The sequence below is a fragment of the Arvicola amphibius genome, chromosome 3, assembly GCF_903992535.2.
Source record: "Arvicola amphibius chromosome 3, mArvAmp1.2, whole genome shotgun sequence".
NCBI lineage: Eukaryota > Metazoa > Chordata > Mammalia > Rodentia > Cricetidae > Arvicola > Arvicola amphibius.
Window position 1 is genome coordinate 129080246 of NC_052049.1, and position 21258 is coordinate 129101503.

Sequence of the window (21258 nt, forward strand, 5' to 3'; positions counted from 1 at the left end):
ACATCTGCTCCTGGCAGCACCTCTTAAAGAGGAAGATGGGCATCAAAGAGGCTCTTTATGAAGTTTGCTAGCCATTTGGGCAAGAGATTGCCCTTGTCTGAACTGTTTGATGTTATGCTGTATAAATTGGACTCACAGAAAAATGACTGCTAAATTTGCCTAAAGGTGAGATGGTCCTTCAGAGTTCCTGCTTCATGAAAGAGTCTACCAGACATGCTGCAGAACACAAAAGAAAGTGACTGATAAACTGCTAATATAGGCAGAACTGTCTTTAAAATTTTCTGCTTCGTGGAAAAGTCTGCTAAATACTATGGGCCTGTAGGCTAAAGATGGATGACCCAACATTACAGAAGAACTTTGGGTGACTGTCCAGGCAACAAGATGTCTCTGTCAATTCTAGAGTTTTGAAAGTTGCTTACAATGCACTTGCTGTTTATTTAGGTAATATTATATCCTTCTGGAGTCTTTAATGGACTTAAAATATAGCTATAATTATAAAAAATAAATATAAAAATGTAGACTCACAAAGATAAAGTAAATGATAAAGTATTTTCCTTAATTTGCCAAATGTAAATAGACTAAATGTTGTAACTATAATTATTGCTTGATAACTACTTTGATATATGTTATCTTGTATATTAAAGTTAAAACCTTCCTTTTTATTTAGACAGAAAAGGGGAGGTAATGTGGAATTCCCCTCTGTATGCTGTGAATACCACTGGTTAATGAATAAAGCTACAAAGGCCTGTAGAAGGGCAGAATTGAGTAAGGTGAAAATTCCAAGCAGATAAAGAAAAAAAAAGGCAAAGTCAGGGAGATGCCATGTAGCTGCCTGAGGAGAAAGACACCCATGTGCTGGTACCAATAAATCACGAGCCTTGTGGTAAAACACAAAATAATAAAAATGTGTTAATTTAAGATATAAGAACTAACTAAAAAGATGCCTAGACTATTGGTCAAGCAGTGTTGTAATTAATACAGTTTCTGTGTGATTATTTCGGGTCTGGGCGGCTAGGAAATGAACAAGCAGTCTCCGCCTACAATTCTCTCAACTATGGACAAAGTCTGGGCAAAGGCTGTGCAAAGAGCACACACAGAGGCCTCGACTGATCTACCATACATAGACAAAATGGCAGGAATGTTGAAAAGAAAGGCCTAACTGTGAGCCACACTGACTAGAATCCAGGGCTTTTGAATAACATCAGGAGAGCTGTAAATTCTAGTGCCTGAGTAAACACAAATTTCCCACCTCTGTGTAAGGAAAGGGCAGTGTCTGCCAAGCACAGGAAGGGTATGCTCTCCCTGTACTGAAAGTATTGAAAGAGTAGAATCTTCTAGGAGCCCGTTTGTATCTTTTTGAAGCATTCCTAGGAAAACAAAATCTGGTAAGCCAGCTCAAAATCTGGACTGAAAACCAGAGCCAATCTCCAAGACTCCTCTGTATTCACCCCTGCTCTCATAGAGAAGGCTAAGTCTTGATGTTTCCACTTTTAAAATATTTATTCTATCTGTTACCTTACCACATACCTACCACTAAAGTGTCCTCATTGTGAGATTATTCTGACTTGTGTCCCATCTGTCCTCTCTCCAGAGAACAGTTTCTCCCTGTGCCAGTCAGTCCTTTAGCACTTAATATAAGCTAGAGTTATCCAGAAAGGGGAAACATCAATCAAGGAAGTGCCACCACCCAGGTGGCCTGTAGGGAAGTCTTTGAGGGATGTTTTCTTAATTGACTTATTTGGAGGGCACAGCTCACTGCATGAAGTGCTACCCTTGGGCAGCTGGTCCTAGTTGCTATAGAAAAGTAGGCTGAACAAGTAAAGAAGAGAAAGTCAGTAAGCAGCACCCCTCCATTGCCTCTGCTTCAGTTACTACCTTCAAGTTCCTGTCTGACTTCCATTCAGACTATAGACTCCAGGCTGAATTAACTCTTTCCTCCCTGGGGTGATTTTGGTCACAGTGTTTATCACAGCAGTAGGAAGCAGGCTAAGACAGCTCCTCTCCATCTCTTTCCACCCTCCGATCCATTTCCTGACCAGAAGCGTCACTCCTCAAAACACTTTCACATTCATAAGACAGCTGTACTGAACATGATGTTCACTAGGCAGTCTTAATTTCTAATGAAGTAGAATGAGGTAGAAAAGACCAATTATTAGATATTGATTGACTGATTTAGTGATTCACTTACAGCATTGCCTATTTGCTAGACATGGCTTCACTTGCAACATGGAACAGAATGACCTGGAGATATAACTGGAATAATGGGCTGTTGCCCTTAACGACCTGATGACTGCAACACAGGCTTCTTGCTGAGTGCCATGTAAGCGTCTATGAAATCTTGATTGCTTGCTTACCCACCTTGTGGTTTTAGAGTATAAAATGGGAATACAAATTAGATCCAGCATTAAAGGTTTGCAAGAGCTGTCCTGGCATCTATCCACCAGTGACCTCTCCTCCCTTCTGTCCCACAGGTGTTGGAGTGCACGGGTGACCTCTCCTCCCTTCCGTCCCACAGGTGTTGGAGTGCTTACTCCAGAGAGGTTTCCCCCATCACTAATGAGAGTGGATTCTAAAGATCAAACACTCTCCCTTAGCTGGTGCCTAAGCTTTATTTATTTTTATTACATTTACTCATTTATTTGGGGGGAGGCATGAGTGCAGAGGTCAAGAACAACTGTGGGAGTTTGCTCTCTCTCCTGCCATATGGGCTCCGGGAGTAGAGCTCAGGTTGGCAAGTCTGGGAGTACATGCCTTTCTCCCTTAGCTGTCTCACAGGCCTTGATGATAATCTGATGTTTGTATCGAATGGTTCACCTCTGGATATATTTCATATAACGTCACAAAGGCTGTACCCCTTTGCTCTGAAATACACAAAAGTTTTGCTTGTTGAAGTTGAATATTTTAAAAGGAGACTTAGATTCTCATTTCAAACTCCTCTTGTGGCTACAGAACTTAAGGAAATAACTATTTGGTACAAATGTGCAATCTTAATATCAGACTGTCATAGCACGGTGAAACTTAGGAATGCAGTAAGGCCCTGAACAGTGGCCAGCAGATGACGCTTGCACACGATCAAGTGATTTGTGTTTGTCACAGATGCCTGTGAACTCTCAAAGGCATATTGTAACTTGAAAACCTCAAGTATTTATTATTTCAATATCAAAATAATCTTATTAAAAGTATTAGCATCACAAAATGCTTCATTTATAGTGATAGTTTTAAAAATAGTATGACTGATGGCTGGTCTGGTGGCCAGGCTGGCTGGATGTGGAATGAACTGAAACACAGGCTGACAGGCACTCCATAGGGGTATCTTCATCAGATTACCTGAACTAGGAAGGAAGATCCACCTTTAAATGTGGGTGCCACCTTCTGATGACAGCCCAGATACATGGGTACAGAAGAGGGAAACTGCTTTTTGCTTGCTTGCCCTCCCTCTTGCTGGCAAGGTCCGCTGCTGTGGTCCCTCACAGGTGTTAGAGCCAACTTCTCTGGGCTTCCCCTGGACACTGAAGAACAGCAGCACTCCCAGAATCCTTCAGGCCTGTGCACCAGATTGGGACTGCTGAAACATCCAGGCTTGTGGACTGAGCAACTAGCGGATTTTTGTTCTCTCCAGTGGGAGACAGCAATTGTTGGACTATGTGAACCAAACTGTATGAGACATTTTAATAAAACACACACGCGCGTGTGCGCGCACGCACACACACACACACACACACACCCACACACACACACAGTCATAGTCACCATTTCTAGTCCTGTGATGAAATACCATAACCAAAGTAACATTGGGGAGGACAGGGCTTATTCAGCTCACACTTCCACACTGTAGTCCATCATTGAAGGAGACCAGGGCAGAAACACAAACAGGGCAGGAATCTGGAGGCAGCGGCTGATAGAGAGGCCACAGGGGGTACTTCTTACTGGCTTAATGGCTTCCTCCTCAAGGCTTGCTCAGCCTGTTTTCTTATAGAACCCAGGATCACCACCCCACAGATAGCACCTCTCAAAATGGGCTGGGCCCTCCCACATCAATGACTAACCAAGAAAAATGCCCTACAGCTGGATCTTATGGAGGCAATTTCTCAACTGAGGTTCTCTCCTTTCAGATAACTCTAGCTTGTGTCAAGCTGACATAAAACTAACCAGCACTATATATTCTATCAGTTCTGTTCCTATAGAGAACCTTGACTAAGATAAAATATCAATTTCTTAAAACCAACTTTGTCATAATTAGACAGATCCCAAGGTCTCATCTGTGATTTACTTCTAAGAAACTAGGAAATCCTGCACCAGGAGGCTGAAGACCTCAGAAAGTCCATGAATCCGTAAAGCGACTCTTACAATTCAATGTTAGTGTGATTCTTAAAACATTTATAACACAAAATGTGCTGGAGACTTTCAAAGAGAGAGGGACACAGAGAGGAAAGTAAGGAGGGAGGAAGGGAGGGAGGAAAAGAGAGAGGGAGGGAAGAAAAGAGAGAGGGAGGGAGGGAGGAAGAAATGGAGGGGTGAGAAAGAGCTGTACAATACCTGATTTCCGTGAAGGTCCAAGACATCTAAATTTTTTAAATTCTCCAGATTTGAGATTTTCTTGATTCTGAAAATTAGAATAAGTAGAATTGATGAGAAATGTAATCACATCTTATCTATGAGTAACTCAAAGCCTGCTGAAGCAGAATGGTATGTTCATTTTAATATTTAAATTCTTGATCTCTCAGTGAATACACACAGAGCAGTACTGTTACTGCCACTGGGGGAAAGATGCATAAATGTCTTATTTTAGAGAAAAGCAATTCTGCTTCTGCTTCTAACCTTAGGTCAAGGCACGTGTTATGGGAGGAGGGAGGCAGTGCCAGGCACAGTAGCACATGCCGATAGTCCCAAAGGAAAAGGATCACTTGAGTCCAGAAGTTCAGGAATTCGGAGCCAGCCCAGGAAACACAGTACAATTATACTTTAAAATTTTTTTTTAAAAAGCTTTTTTTTTAATAATTGCATTGCTAAATTTAACTCCCTGGTGGTTAGGCCCACCCATGTTCTTCTCTGCCTTGCTATTCACAGGACACTCTCTTAGCATGAAAGGCTTATTTTCATTGTTCCTATGGATCCTACAGATTCGCACAACTACTCAGTAGAGGCAAGGAAATAAAGGAAAGATGTCATCCTTACCAAAGCATCTATCATTACTTATTCCTGCTCTCATTATTTACTGGGTCAAAGAACAGTGTTCATCTTCCTCGATGCTTCCAGAAGCCAATCATCATGCTAGCACAGTACACACTTAAACCTCATCAATAGTTATTGCTTTCAGGCCTCAGCCATCTGACATCATTGTCAAAGCAACAACGACTCCATCGCAACCCAATTCAATCCAGCTTACTGATAAAAATGGCCTCACCTCCCCGCAGATAGCACGGCTGCATGGCTGTAGCTCTTCTCTCCATCCAGACAGACTGCACTCCCCCCCATCTCCTCACTTATCTCTCCCCACACTTCAGAAGCTGTTCTTCTCCTGGAAAGCGCACTACTGAAAACAGCACTCCGACTTCATGTCACCCGAGCCAGAGCATCCCTGTGGACTCGAAGGCCTTATCTACAGCCAGTACTTCACACCATGCTAGCTAACATCTATAGAGAAATATAAATGAATACTGAAGTGCAATGGAACAGACAAAGCTTTGATGATTTTTCTCCTTTTTTCCCCTTTGTTTTTGTTTTTGGGTTTTCTGTTTTGCTCCTGATAAGCCTAGAACACTTGGAGGAAGTTACAGAAGCATACAGCTTAGGAAAGAGCTGTGCTTTTTAACAACAATTTGATCTCATGGCTATCAGAGAAGTCGCTGATCCCATTCTTTCATATTCCCAAACTGACAGTCCCTAAAACATGGTTCCAGCTCCTATGTGGATCAGACTTAGCTCAAGAGCTTGCTAAACATGAAGGAGCGGCTCCTCCTAGCCAGTCTCCTTTGAATTAGCTTGGTCCTCCAGTTAGTTCCCACATCGAGTTAGTCAAACAATGGCCTATATTTAAGCTACTTATGAAGAAATAGGAGGGGTGTGTGTGTGTGTGTGTGTGTGTGTGTGTGTGTGTGCAGTATGTGTGCATATGCACTGTGTGTATACATTCACTCGTGTATGTAAGTGTGTGTGAAGGTCAGAGGCTGATGTGGAGATATCTTGCTCTAATAACATCTCTGCTTTATTTATATATTTATTTTGTTTTTGCTTTTCTTTTTGAGACAGGATGTTTCTCCAAACTTGAAGTACACTGCCTGGCCAGCAAGCCTGTCTCCATTCCCCATAACTGGGGTTGCAAATGTACATGACCATGCCTGACATTTTAAATTGGAAATCTGAACTCAGGTCCTCATGCTTGTGCAGCAAGCATCCTGCCCACAGAACCATTTATCCAGGCACAGAATTATGGTTTTAACACTGAAACTTACTCTCCATGGATAACAGAAATTGTCCTCATCCAGAGAACTCAGATCAATGGCCCAATGGAGAACATGTGTAGTTATTACAGCAAAGTGTGACTGGAGGTTTTTGGGTAATCATGTACACGACAGTGAACCTGATACCTGAGGGCTTAAACAACATAAAGGCAATGGCACTGAAGAAGCGCCACTGGCCTTCTGAGCCTAGAAGCTTGCATACTCTAATTTTCAAAAGAAGGTGGAAAAACCTGTTCTGAATAACGGGAGGCAGAAAGTCATCCACAACACACAGCTGGAGATGCTCAGCCAGGTCCCTCATGCTCACCAGAGCTCTGCATCTAAGAGTCTGGAGGACTTTTGTCAGATGTCCGGCTAGGAGCATGGGCAGATGTGTGAGGAATCAGAGGCATATGTTACAGAGACCTGGGAGACACCTGATCTTGGAGAGTAGCACATTTTCTTGTAACACGTTTCCCTTTGATTCATGAGCACTAGCAGTTCAAAAACTGTTTAACAGTGTCTCCGGTGAAAATCCAAATACAGTTTGTAGAGCAAGCAAACAAAAAGACAGAGGAGAAGGAGAAGAGGAGGAATCTTATTAGATTGTTTCTGTTGTAGCAAAATAAGCACAAAGCAGAGGGTGTTAGACCCCTCAAAGTAGGAAACCTCAGGTACTTCAAGAAGGCCAAAGCAATGCTGTCTTCTGGGTCAAGATGAACAAATTGTTCCTGAGAAACCGAAAAGTAGAAACAGGCAGAAAGAATAAAGAGATGATTTTAACTGGATGCAACCAGAACCAGCCTTTGAATATTGTTTACATTAAAGATGGGGATCACAGATATCTTTAGAAAACACCTTCATCTAAGGATGAAAAGGGAGTTATTCAGGCCATTGTACTAAAGAATTAATGTGAGCTAGGCACTTATAACTCAGAGAACCAGAAAGGAGCCATGCCTGTGGAAGCTGGCACAGAACACCTGGAAAAAAAAACTTAAAGTCAAAAGTCAGCTCCTCCTCACTTAGCTCAGCGAGCTGCCGGGAAACCTACTCCTGGCGTGTGGTAGTTCTTACACAACTGACTATACCAGACCCATTTGACCACTCCGTTTTCACATCTCTAAAATGAAAGGACTGGCTTCTGAGGTCACTTCATACTTTAATATTCTATGGGCTTATAATTTCCCAAATTCTCTCAAACTATGTGAAACTTTTTCTTTTATTATGTTTAACTATGTGTTTATGTGTGGAGGGCCAGTAAGCGCACTGCCCACAGAGGCCAGAAGAGGGTGCCGGTTCACTAGAGCTGGAGAACAGGCCCGACGTGGATGCTGGGAAGTGAACTGCAGTCCAGTACACGCTCTTAACCACCGAGCCATCTCTCCAGCCCCCAAACTCTGTAATTTATTTTTGAGTGGAATTCTTAATGCAACATTTGAACTAATAAACTACACTAATAGAAACTTTCAGAGAAACATCAGGGGAAATATGATGCTAAAATCTGGGACATGACCTTGAGAATATAGTTAGGAACACATCTCCAAACACAGCACTTTGAATATTACAAAATTTAGGCTGAAATAAAGTAAGAAATCTGGAGAGGCAGGAAGGTCACACTAACCTCCTCCCACCATTTCCCCCTAAGGCCATAAAAAGACTCTTTGACCTACATCCCCCAAGAGTACATCCCAAGCCCTTTATAAACAGAAGCAACAGGAATAAAACAGCCACAGGAAAGCCAGCACTAAGGGCCTTGCAGAGTCAGTTCAGCCATGGACGACATGGACATTCCTTTTGCCCAACACATTCCACTAAGACTGCCCACTAGCCATCAAACCTACAAACACAATGTGACTTTTAATCTGTTTCTTTGGGTCTTCTTATCTGAAGACTACTCTGTCATATTAGGTTATATATATATATATATATATATATATATATATATATATATGAGAATATGTATATGTATATATGTACATATATACATATATATATTCTCTTACAATCTGTTCTTTGCTATCAGGATGTCAGCCATGAGCTTTGGAAAGGCCAAAAACCAAAAGGTATTACTAATTTTTAGACTCTGTTAATCCTTCTTCTAAGGTATTCAAAGTTATTTGGCAAAACTTCATGAAAAGTCATAAGTGATTTCAAGGCCATGAGTCAGGAATTGTGTAGCTACTGCCTGACGGTGCTATAGCAAAGGAACTGGGACAGTACACAAACAAGATGTGGCACTAAAACATACTCGGGGGCTGGAAGTATGGTGCCCCCGGTAAGAGCACTTGCTGTTTTTGCAGAGGACCTGGGTTTGGCTCTCAGCACCCATATCAGGCAACTCACAATGGCCTGCAATTCCAGCTCCAGGGATTTAATGCCATCTATAGGCACCAGGCACACAGGCAGTACAGAGACATGCACTCAGGAAAACACACACGTATACATAAAATTCAAACCATAAACAAATATTTAAATGAAACATATGAGAACTACTCTCTGAAAAAGAATTTACTACTGATTTAACAATTGCAAAGTAGCAAATGTCCCTCTCAGGTAAACACCAATAAGAATGGCAAGACACATACAAGCTTCAAGTGAGCACATATGCTTAAAACATATATAAGAAATCATAAAGTCAAAGCTGGACTCTTCAATCACTTTTATCTAAGGCATGGTGCTGGAGCAACGCCATGATTGTCAGACTAGGAATCACAGAGCAAATCAGGATAGATTCTTCCAGAGCTAGAACCCAACCCCAGGCTCTCATGCATGCTCAGCCAGTGTGCTACCGCTGACTTCCGCTAAGCTTTCCTCCAGTAATACCTACAGTATTAGTCTGCTGTGACTTACCCCTGAACATTCTATGAATTCTACTAGGCTACAAGCAAGAACTGCTTCTGTAAGACCTTAGCAGCTAAGAGTGCTACCTATACAAGCAAGGAACTGAATTTGCATCCCAAACATCCGCATGAAAGCTGGGCGCAACAATAGGAATATCCTGGGGCTCACTGGCTGGCCAGTTTGGTGCCCCACCCCACATACCCAAAAGGAAAGTTCTAGGTTCAGTGAGAGACCCGCCTCAAGAGAAGAAGGCACAGTGACAGAGCAGGACACCAAAGGGCCTCCTCTCACCTCCACATGCATCGTGAGCACCTGCACAGACATGTGCACATATACACATCTGTTCCTACACACACATGCTCAAACGCACATGCACTCGTGTGTACAGTGCACACTCAAACACACACCCTGTATACACATACCCTCCCAACACACGCAACACATGCACATCCCCACACATGGAGAGAAACTGCTTCACAAATACCTGTTTTTCCCTAACAGAAGGACACGGAGAGACCTCAGAGTGGAAAGCCCACTGATTTCTTCAATCTGGTTATCATACAAGTCCAAGAATATTAATCTCTGTAGATTAGAAATATTCTGGATCCGAGTTATAAAATTGTGCTGAAAGTTCAGTAAACGAAGGTGTTCTTCCCCATCGATGATAGGACACACAGTCAACTTCTGTCTAGAAAAAAATGTAGGTAAGATTCTGAGTCAGCATCCTCGTCCTGCTTCCTCTATCAAATACGATTAAGTAGTATGTTTGTGCACCCAGGCTGTGAGAAGGGAAACATAAGTTGGGGCTGGAGAGGTGGCTCAGCAATTAAGAGTACTTACCGCTCTTACAGAGTATCTGGGTTCAGTTCCCAGTACCTCACAACTCAGCTCAAAACTGCAGTTCAAGGGATTCCAGCCTCCTCTTTTGACATTCACAGGCTCAGGAAAGAATGTGGTATGCAGACATGCACACATGCATACAATTAAATTAATTTTTTTTAAATTAAGAGGTTATTTGGACTACTTCCTGACCCCCGGGGAAGAGACCAAAATTTAACCATGAATTGTGGGGGCGGGGGGGACGACAATGAACACTGACAGGGGTAATCACTAAAGTTAAGTCTAAACTCTCACTGTATTTTAAAACAAGTCTCTAATATTAATTTCACATGACATTAATATCAAAAGCTTTCAAATATAATTGTCTTTCTGGAAGAGGTTTAGATGGTCAAATCAAGTCACAAAACCAGAAAAAAATGCATTTGGTATCAGTCACTGATGTCAAAATTTCTCTGAGTGACCTAGTCATAGGAGCAAGAACTATACTAACGGGCTTATTTTAGAATCACTGACTCACAAAAGTTCATGAGACTGAGAAGAAATTCTGCCATCTACAACAGGGGACACTGATGGAAAATTCCATGCAAAGCCCCTTGATTGTAAGGCAACCTTTACTGAGCAACTCTTCACGAGGCTGGATGCTGGATTCAATTGTCCAAAACCAGCTTTAACTCTGCAGAATATTCATGGTTTTCAAGACCAGGTGTATTTGGTTGTATTTAAAACAGTGAACTTCTTCTGTCTCCTCTGAGGAGTAAAAAAGTCATGACCCTTGAAGAATTCTACCCATGTCATAACATAGTGAAGGAGATTCTGCATGGAGAGTCAAAGGCTCTTCAAGGGAAACATAGCCTCTGGTTGTACATTAACAATGCTAGTGTGGTTTGTTAGAAACATTCCCTCAGTGACACCTCATGAATGGGAGTTTTGAAGAAAGTCATCCAGAATGCTATAAACACAGGCAGAATATGGATGGATCAGGGTTCTTGTTGCAATAAAAAAAAAATGGTTAGTGTGGACAGGGGAATACTAATGGTCATAAAGATATCCTGCTTTAAGAACAGACCCTTAAAGCTGGGCACAGTGGTGCACGCCTTCAATCCTAGCACTGAGGAAGCAGAGGCACAGGCGGGTGGGTATCTGATTTTGAGGCAACCCTGATCTCCATAGTGAGTTCTAGGCCAGCAGTGGATAAAGAGTGAGGCCCTGTCTCAGAAAGAGAGACAGAGAGCAGGGTGGGGAGGTATGGGGAAAGAGAAGAGACTCTGGGGAAATTGATTTAAGAGAGAAGAAAAGTAAAAATTACTGGGTAATAGCACCAGTTTTGTGTGGATCACATTTAGAATTCATCTCGTGTTTCATACTCTCACAGCTGACATTTCTGTTACATAAACTATAACTTAAATGACTGCAGATATGCTAGCTGAAGTTTGTAGCTTTGCTCTTAGCAAAACTTGAATCGTGTCCTCTCTGCTCAGTCTGTATCTCATAGGGAAAGCCTCAACTCCTATCTTTGCTACCCACAAAGGAAAATCACCTCCTGCCCTCCTTTCTCAAATCACTAAGTCTTGAAATAAAGTCACTTTCCCTTACCCCAGTAATCCCTGCCACTCCAGCAGAGCAGGTGAGAAAGCAATGGCCTACCCACCCCAGGGGGGCTCTGCTGTGTCTGTAAACGCCTTGGGTTATTGCACCTTCTTCCCTATCACGGATGTCTGTGTAGGACTATGATTTGGCATCTGTTTCCTTCTTGGAACATGCTGTTCTCCTGATATTTTAGGCCTACTTTTAAATCAGTGAGGCCAAGTACTTGTTATGGTTAGAGTCTTCCCTTGAACACTCAGTTCCATGACCAAGAAGCCACACACACAATAATGCAGAAATCACTACTATTACCAATTGGCTGTCAAACGGGGCTTCCATGGTGGTACCCTGCTGCTGGTCCAACTCTGTCGTCTGCACATACGACAGTGATGGCATCATTGTGATGCTACCATCTCATGGCCAGCCTTCAGTCTTCAAAGGAGAGCCAGTTCCCTTGGTCCTGACTTTCTTGATAAGTAAATGTCTATTAATCAGTGCTGGTTTCTCCATTCTAGACACTCAGCCTGCCAAAAACTCATCTTTAAAGCTGCCCAAGCTACCCCTGAGCTACCATAGAAGCACCAAACTTCTTAAGTCACAGTCTTACAAACAGGGCCCCTTCTAATGTCAAGCAACACAAGACTAGGTTACTGTTCTTGACTGTGTTTTTAAAGACTGAGGGAGACGTTCCTACACAATCCTTCAAACATGAAATGCTGCGGAGAAAGGCATAAACATAAGGCAGTATTTAGGGTGGGAACTTCAAAATCGTGACACTTTCTAAAGCTGTCATGAGAGATGTTGGTCTCAACTAGAACTCTGCCTTCAGAACAGGGCCTTTCCCTGGTACACGCAGGAGAGCTGACTCATGCAGCAGCTGCATCCTGCTAAAGCCAGTTGTGCACAGCACAGATGTTTCGTCTGTTGGGATTCTACGCCCACCATCCCATTACAAATCCCTTCCTGGTTATAAAGAAGGGCACCAAACCTTATACATATTCACCTCTTTCTACAGCATTTAATCAAGAGCCCACGTTGTACCTGGCTCTCTGTTCTAGGTGCCCAAGAACACAACTGAACAAAAATCACCATTTATGGAGATTATATTCTAGTAGGTCACAGACAACAAACACAAGTCAATATTTAACATGCTAGAGAACGGTAAACACTAACGGGGAAATAAAGCAGAGAAGGGAGTGGGCATGCGTAGGTGGTAGGGACTGCATCTGGGGAAACAGTGGCCACAAGATGACATCAGAGGGAAGACCAGAAGCAAACAGGAGAGCAGATGTTGTGAAAGGGAGAAAGATAGATGTGCTCACCTTTCCAGGGTCAGCCTGTCTGAGTAAAGAATTTTCTCTTCAGAGGAACGCTGAAGAATAGGAAATGATGGCATTGAAGAGCTCACCAGATTAATATGATCACCTGTTGAAAACGATACACAAATCACCTGATTAAGGCAAATCGTGGCAGCTATGAGGCTAGAGCCACTGTTTATATAGGGATCTTTGGAGCCTACAGGGACAGCTTTTCTAGCCATTTCCACAGCTTCCATACTAGGAGCTGATATTACACTGGGGTTGTCTTTTTCTCAACCCTAGCTCTGTGCTCTGTGGGTGCAGGTAGCTTTCCCTGGCTTCACAGGCCAGCTAAATAATCTAATGTGCTCTGGCGCTGTCTTGATCCCTTTACTGTTCTAACTCCTGACACTACATGCCAACTACAGGATACGCTACAGGATTGCCCCTCATTACCAGATACATTGGGGCCAGCACTATGACAGCCCTGCCGGATTCTGGGCTTTGAAGGTGTCTGAATGGAAGAGTCTCCGAATGCTGACAGGGAGCTTGTGGCAGTTCTCATGTCCAGCCCACAGAGTTCTGTCACGTTTGTTGTGGATGAGATGCATGATGACTTATTACGAGGCGACGGACTTATTACTCTTCCATCTCCTTCAAAATATCAAAAAGTTTATCACAAAGCTACACAACACATGACTTTGCTATAGGATAGACACAGAAAGTAACATGGGATAGCGGACGTAAGCCTCACATCATTGTTTGTTCCCTGTACGTTAGGCCGCTACCATTGCTAGAGAATGCTGCAAAGACAGCAAGTGGATGTCGACAACTGAGGATACTGTAGCTGGGACTCAGAGAGGATATGATACCCGGCAAAGTCTAAAGGCTGTTGGCTGGGTGTTTCTGATAGAAGCTTTTCTTGAAGAAAAACACATAGGAAATGAATAAGCTAGAACAATGTGCAAAAGGACAGACTATAAAAGAACAGTACAGAGCTACAAAGGGAGCCCAGTGGTTAAGAGCACTGGCTGCTGCTACAGAGGACTCAGGTTTAATTCTCAGTAACCACACATGGCAGCTCACAACCATCTCAATTCTGGGGGATCCAACTCCCTCTTCTGGCCTTGCTTGTGATACAGATACAATGCAGGCAAACATCCACACATAAATTTTAAAAATGCTTATAACTACTTTAAAAAGGAGACCAGTCCCTTTGCACATAGTGTGTCTAGTTAGTGGATGATAAAACACACCCCAGATGAGAATAGGAAGAGGTGAACACTAAGGTATATTCTAAAGAAATAGAAGATTACAGAGTGGTCTGGAAGCAAAGAGAAAAAACTCTAAAAATTTTGAATACCAGAGGCTTTCTTCTATATTTGTCTCTGGAGACTGACCATCACTGAAAGCAGCAAGGGACAAGGAAGTACCTGATGGTAGGATGATAGAACCCAAGGCTACTGCAGAATTCTGCTGCTTAGACTACCCGAAGAGAAAAGCCTAACCAAGAAGTTAGTAGACTTTCTTGTCACTACTGATGAGAGCCTAAAATCAAGCCACACACACACACACACACACACACACACACACACACACACCCTCTTAACTGAAAGGCAGTGGTATCGGAATTAGCTGGCCTTTCCAAGTCTACAATGCCAGGCCATCTCATGCTTTCCATCAAATAATCAGAGCTCACATCTCACTTTACTAAAGACCATGAAACATCAAGACAGCCAATCATGCTGTCCCAAGAGGTAAGCACCTAGAACTGACACCATGCTCAACAACAAACATCAAACGAGAGGAACACTTGCTGGCAGGATCCCCAAGCCACAGCAACCAACACACTGATGTGGAGTCCAAAGCCAAAAACAGCCCGAGGATTATCTACAGCATAAAGATTAGCTGCCAAGGTCAGTGGAACATGATGAAAGGAAACGCAAGGGAATAAAGAATCTCATTTTGTCTGATTAACATTTCATTAGGGTTTTTGAATTACTATAAGAACTTCAAGGCAATCTGAGATTTAACAGATCAAAACCTTCCATGACTTGGAATGTAGAGGCAAATAATCAAAGAATAAGTTTCACTTACTCTTTATGAATGAAAGAATTCTGTCCTTACATATTTCAGCTCCTCTTACATGCAAATGTCAATATTTTCAGTTTACCATTGATGTGATAGACACCCTTCTGTAGATGCAAAAGACTAAAACGATTAGGTGAAAAAAGTCTTACAATCTACACACAGATCCTGTGAGTGGAACACACAGGAACCTTTGGACAGCCATGTATTTACGTGGGTATGCACTGACATGCGGACTGCCCCCAGGTGGCTGGACATCCGTGCCCTGACTTCCCGACCCGATCTGTAAGGTCTCGACAGCTGGCCTCATTTTATATCTCAGCAGAGTTTAGATGTAGGAGCCAACCAGGGGATAAACTTTAGAGAAGCTTAACTGAAAATTTACTTTGTATTTTATTTCTATTTTTTTTTAAAAAAAGAAAATCAGAAATTTCTGCACTTTAGTGTAAATAGTGTCTCAAAGTGGTCAGAGGCAAAATGGTCTACAACTGGTTAAAGCACTTGATGTGGTGTAGGCTCGACAGCAGGTGACGGACACGTGAGAGGGTGGTAGAGGCGGCAGGTGGATGGACACGTGACAAGGTGGTAGAGGCGGCAGGTGACGGACACGTGAGAGGGTGGTAGAGGCGGTGGTAGAGACAGGCAGCTCGGGGAGCAGAGCACACAGCAGTGGCTGTCGGCTAAGCTTCATCTTGGAGAACCATCTGATGACCAAGATTCTGACATGATTTCCCACTCCTTTGTCATGAGGCAAAAGTTGAGCATCGCCTCCTTCCTCCATTACTTAAGCGATCTGATGAGATTGCAGGGGTCACTGGGGAAGCTAGATCTTACCAACCTGAGGACACAGGCTAACGTGCAGCTACTCCCCACCAGGCCTTCAGGAAATCACCTTAGAATCTAAACCTTACAAGTCTGAAGTCTAAACTTTAGACGACTTGTTTTGAGACATCAAGCTCCTTCATTTTGACTGAGAGAACCATGGTTATGTTGTGCTGGTGGCTGCGCATGGTTCATTTTTAAAGTAATAACTGTCTGAATGGGGTGTGGGGCTAGATGTGACAGTGCCGTTTACCACACGTGGGTGGATCTTCTTGCCCGACAAAGCTTAAATTCAATTTTTAAAAATTTGTTGACTTAAATTTTTTTCCAGAGTTGTATGCTCTAGGTTGTATAAAACTGAGTCCGGAAGTCAAGAGAGCAGCTACAGCTTGTGTGGCTTCCTTTACATAATACTGCCCAGACCATGGGAGAGGTGCACTGGACAGAGCAACTCTGCATTTAAGACACATCAAATGAGTGTCTTGTCACAGAGAATCGCTTTGAATGGGACCTTTTAAGAAAAAGAAAATTCAATTTCTTTCTGCCTAAATTTACTTTTATTTTGTATTTTATGGGTCAAGGCTCTCATATATGAAACTTTGCCTCTGGGCTTCACAAAATCAATACATCCGCAGTATGTCCTCATCAGCAAATATTTGGTAATATTTCACCCCTTATCATACATGCTTCAGAAGTACAGCAGATCCTATCACCTACCATCCGTTCAAGGGCAGTCTACAAACCACACCACCACCCCTGACAGAACCACCCTGGCACCGTGAGTACACACCCCAAATGCCACCCCAAACTGACCAAGTCAGAATGATCAAGGTGGGGCGGGGGACGCACCAAGAAGCTGCACTTCTAACAAACTCCCAAGTGATTCACCTCAAGAGTAAGGCTTCTAGCGAAGACGCGCCTGTGCGCCTGTGTGACAGTGGGGAAAACGATGTCTTCTTCCTATGCCCGACTTCCCACTCTTCTTGCTTTCAAAAAACTTGTCTTCCCAGATCCTCAGATTAGCCATTATTTTTATTTCTAATATTTGATCAGAACATTCTTTTCCTATTCTTTATTGTAATCTACATTAAAACTAAAATAAGTTTCTTTTGGTTTTGTTTGTTTATTTAGTTTTAACGCCTAGGAAGCAATCCACTATGGGGTATGTTTGTGTGCGTGTGTGTGTGTGTGTGTTGTTAATCTATATCACCAATTCTGATTTAAACAAATATCAAACCAATTTTGTAACGACTAAACTATTTCCTTTTGTAATTCAGGTTTAGTCATAGAAACAATGATTTAAAGAAAGCAAACCTGCTCTCTGTTCTCTGACAGTACCTTGCCTACTGGAGTAGTTTCTCTCTAGGTCATGCTGCAACAGTCTGCCAGGAAATGATGGTGTTTCTCTATTAAGCTTGAATTCAACCTGCAATACAGCATTTAAGAAAAGATACTGTGAGAAAAAAATCACAGTAACAAATAAAGTTTAATATAATGTAAAAGATAAAATATGCTTTAAAAAAGGTTGACCCTTGAAAACATCAGGAAGGGCCACATATTAATCCAATTATATGAACTACACAGAGTTGAAAAATTCATAAAAACAGAAAGCATATCTGTAGTGTCCAAAGGGTTAAAATAAGTGGGGAATAGGGAGCAACTGCTTAATAAATATGGGATTATGTTTGGAATGATGAAAATGTTCTAGAACTAAACAGAGGTGACGATTGCACAACGCTGTGAACATACTTAATGACAATGAGTTGTAAATTTTAAAATGGGCTAAGTTGGAATTTGCATGGGAGGTGTAATTTTCCAAACATAAAATATAAAACAGTTATAGAAGATCAGATTAAAATAGTTCCAATCCCTCCCCAAATACCATGACTGAAAGAGTCATTTGCTCAATAAAAAAGAAATGCAAACAATAAGAGCTAATGGAACTGTTTTGATTTTTAAAACCCTTTAAATGTCAAATTTTAACATAATAAAATTGCATATTTAAGAAGAATTTTAACTGTCTTTTTCAATAATTTTTATTTTTAAAAAATGTTAATTATTTTAAAAGTTAATTTTAAAATTAATTAATAATCTTTAAAATACTTTTTAAAAATATTTTTCATAGTAGGACTGAAAGCCAAAATCAGAATGACCTCTTATGTTTTGCAACAGAAACTTTAGAAATATATCTTCCGAGGCTTATGATGCTTCCCATTCACCCATCCTCTAACCTCCACATCAGCATCTGCATCTTATCACCATGAACACTACATGGCTACACTCAAAACAGTGAATGGTACCAAAAGGATGTTGAAATAAACACAGCACACCTAAGAGGGCTGCAACAGGAGAAAAGGACTCACCTGGCAAAGACAATTAGGAAAGCTTTACAAGCAATCCATCATGCCTGATATTAATAAGAAATACATTTTTCATTAATCCAGCTATTACTGAAGATGATCAGATGATGAGACCAAGGGAGTCACACAAGGAAGTGTTTGCTATTTTCACATTTTAGAGGCTGCAGGCTCCCTTCCATTCACCTTCCTCTGGCCCTTGTTGATTCTCTTCCTGCTGCTTTCTGTGAACTCCAGGGATGCCTATTTCACATCTCCTTAGGGAACAACTGAATTGTGATGGCTGAACGCGACCACTCTGGCTAAAGGGAGAAGTGTGTGGTGTATGAATAGCATGGGAGGGTGGGGGAGCATGTGTGAGTGCTCAGGTGAAGCGGGCAAGGAAGAAAAGGGCTCATCTCAAAATCAAATGAAGCCAGCAGTTCTGGAGAGTTCAAAGCTATTACAGGTAAATGGTGTGAGTGTAGAGAGATGGTTCTGAGCTTAAGACCACTGCTGCTCTTCCATGGGACCTGTTTGGTTCCTAACACCCATGACAGGTGTCTCACGACTGCCTGTAACTCCACAGAGACACAGAAATAGACACAGAAGCGCGCGCATGCGCGCGTGTGCACACACACACACACACACACACACACACACACACAATCCCACACTCAATACACTATGCAAACATTCTAACAATATTTCCACTGCTAAGCCAGTTTGTCTTCCCTGATTGGAAATGAAGTACAGAGTGAAGCCCTCCTAAATGTTACATTTTATTCTTCCCAAGATGCCACCAGTAGGATGACAACATCATTTTACCTATGTCTAAGAAATAAAAGCATTTCTCAATTAAGTTATGTCATACAAACAATTTTAAGAAATACCTTCGGCAGAAATGTTTAAATGTAAGGGGGAGAACTCTTGTAACCAATGGAATGATCTAAGTTGGTATTAGGGGGTGATTTGGCTTTTTGTAGGCAGAAAATAAAATATGCTTTTTACACTGAAGACCAAAATAGATATATACCCATCTCCAGGTCAGACTCTATTGTTAAAGCATGCAATGATTTGTGAAGATCTGACAATTTATTTTCAACTTAAATTCAAATCTGCTTAAATCTTACTTTGTTTTTGTCAGAAAGTGATGACGTTTGAATAACCAGATGAAGTCCGCAGTTTACCTGAAATGTAAAAATTAAATCACAAAATGTCATCTTAATATTTATAAATACACACATAACCCCCCATGATATAAAGACATCACAAAAACTGGAACACCGTCAAATGCTCCATCATTGCTTGCCTTTCTAGTTAATAACCATTTTCCCGAAGAATTGTAAAATGACGTCTAAGAATTAAAAGCTTTCATTGATTTATTTTTCAAAATCTCGGAGGTACCAATTCGACCCACCTTGTACCTCAGGCTTTTGATCCCTGCCATTTCTCTTGCCAACCAATATATCAGTGTAGGAACGAAGAAGGTGAGAGTGTCTAAGAACAGGTTCCTTTATCAGGCGAAGAAAAGAAAGAAAGGGGGTGGGAGCTAACTAAAGGAATCCCAGTGTTTACCTAGCAGACCAGCTCCACCTTCTGGGAGCTCAGATCCTCGGCAAGATTTTAAAGACCCATCATACCATATTCAAATACTCTCCGAGTGCTCTGGACTAGCCCACGAACCCCTAGCTTCAGTCAGACAATAGCTTGAGCGGCCCTGGTCCCAGTTATGCAGCCCATCACCTAGGACAAAGACGCCAGTCAGAGAGGACAAGACTACTGGAAAGGGAAAAAAGCAGGAAGGCCCAGCTCACATTGTTTGCAGCTCGGCCAGAAACGGAGCGGTATTTCCCGGGAATCATGGCAGGAGACAGTCCAGGATGGTCGAACCTCCTTCGAGGTAATGCTACAGCTAAGATTCAAAGAGACCAAAAGGGGTCATCTCCCAGGCAACCGGCTCAGGCGTTGCCATGGAAACCACCATTTCCGGTCTGGTCCTCGTCCCAGATCTGTTGACAGTCCGAGTGGTTAGCCTTGGGGTGTATCTGTGCGGCCCGGTGCGTCAGCACTTCCTCGTTCTGGCTTTTTTTTTTCCGGGTCTCGTGAAAACAGCGGGAGGATCCGGAGGAGGATAAGATGGGGAAGAGGCTGGCCACATTGGCGGCTATGACAACCGCGACTTCCGGTCCTTTCCTCTTTACGACCCGCCTCAACGCTGCCCGCGGGATGTTTGATTCCCCTTGCCTACATCTCCTGGTTTTCCTGGGAAAATCGCTGGGAAGAACTGGATGAAAACACCCAAGAACCTTCCCATTTGGAACTCCAGTTCGGCACTTCCTCTGAGCCGAGGCCAGGAAGGACCTGGAGGCAAACAGTGAAAGAGAAGCTGCTTCCCTGAGGCCACTGCTAGCAGAGGGACGGAGTGCTCTGGACCTGGCAGCCCCTGACCCTTAGCTCCAAAACTGTCGACATAATTGAGAAAGGAAACTGAAGACCAGACTTGCTAATAATCCCTTCCTGTACCTAAACTTCTTTTGACTATTACTAGCTGCCTTCAAGTTCATGTTCCTGGCAAGCTGAACTTCCCAGCTTGTCCTCACTGCTTAACTTTCTATTCCCATAAACATGAATTACACTTACCTTGCATCTGGTTACTACTGCTTGCTCTCTTAAAGACTTCCAAGCTCTCTTTGAAACAATCAAGCTTCCACCCTATTACCATTACGTGGATTAAACAATGGCTCCATAATTGTGTAGAAGAAATGTTTAGCTCTAAATCTGAGGAAAGTTTGCCAAGAAGTCAAGTGGTCTATAACTGACATTTTAGCTTTGAATATGTGAGACATGGATAGGATAATCGGGCTGAAGGAAACCTTATTTCCCAACTAGTCCAAACCCATCATTTTTTTACATGAGGAGACTAGCCCAGAAGAATTAGTTTCCTCAAGGACCTGGAATTCTTAGCGTAGTTCCAATTGCCAGCCCAATATTCTTTCTTCAATACCG

General features: G+C 42.4%; 1 protein-coding gene across 1 annotated transcript in view; it reads right to left on the reverse strand.

Annotated features, from left to right (window-relative positions):
* Lrrc49 (leucine rich repeat containing 49) overlaps window positions 1-20301 on the reverse strand; it is a 107389-nt gene extending 87088 nt beyond the window's left edge. The window contains exons 1-7 of the mRNA XM_038322968.2: window positions 20067-20301; window positions 19383-19439; window positions 17252-17339; window positions 13460-13657; window positions 13028-13130; window positions 9766-9969; window positions 4537-4603 (exon numbers count right to left, since the gene is read on the reverse strand). Of these exons, the coding sequence (XP_038178896.1) occupies window positions 4537-4603; window positions 9766-9969; window positions 13028-13130; window positions 13460-13657; window positions 17252-17339; window positions 19383-19439; window positions 20067-20114 (765 nt within the window). The 5' untranslated portion in view covers window positions 20115-20301. The remainder of the gene's footprint in view (window positions 1-4536; window positions 4604-9765; window positions 9970-13027; window positions 13131-13459; window positions 13658-17251; window positions 17340-19382; window positions 19440-20066) is intronic.
* Between the last annotated feature and the right edge of the window lie 957 nt (window positions 20302-21258).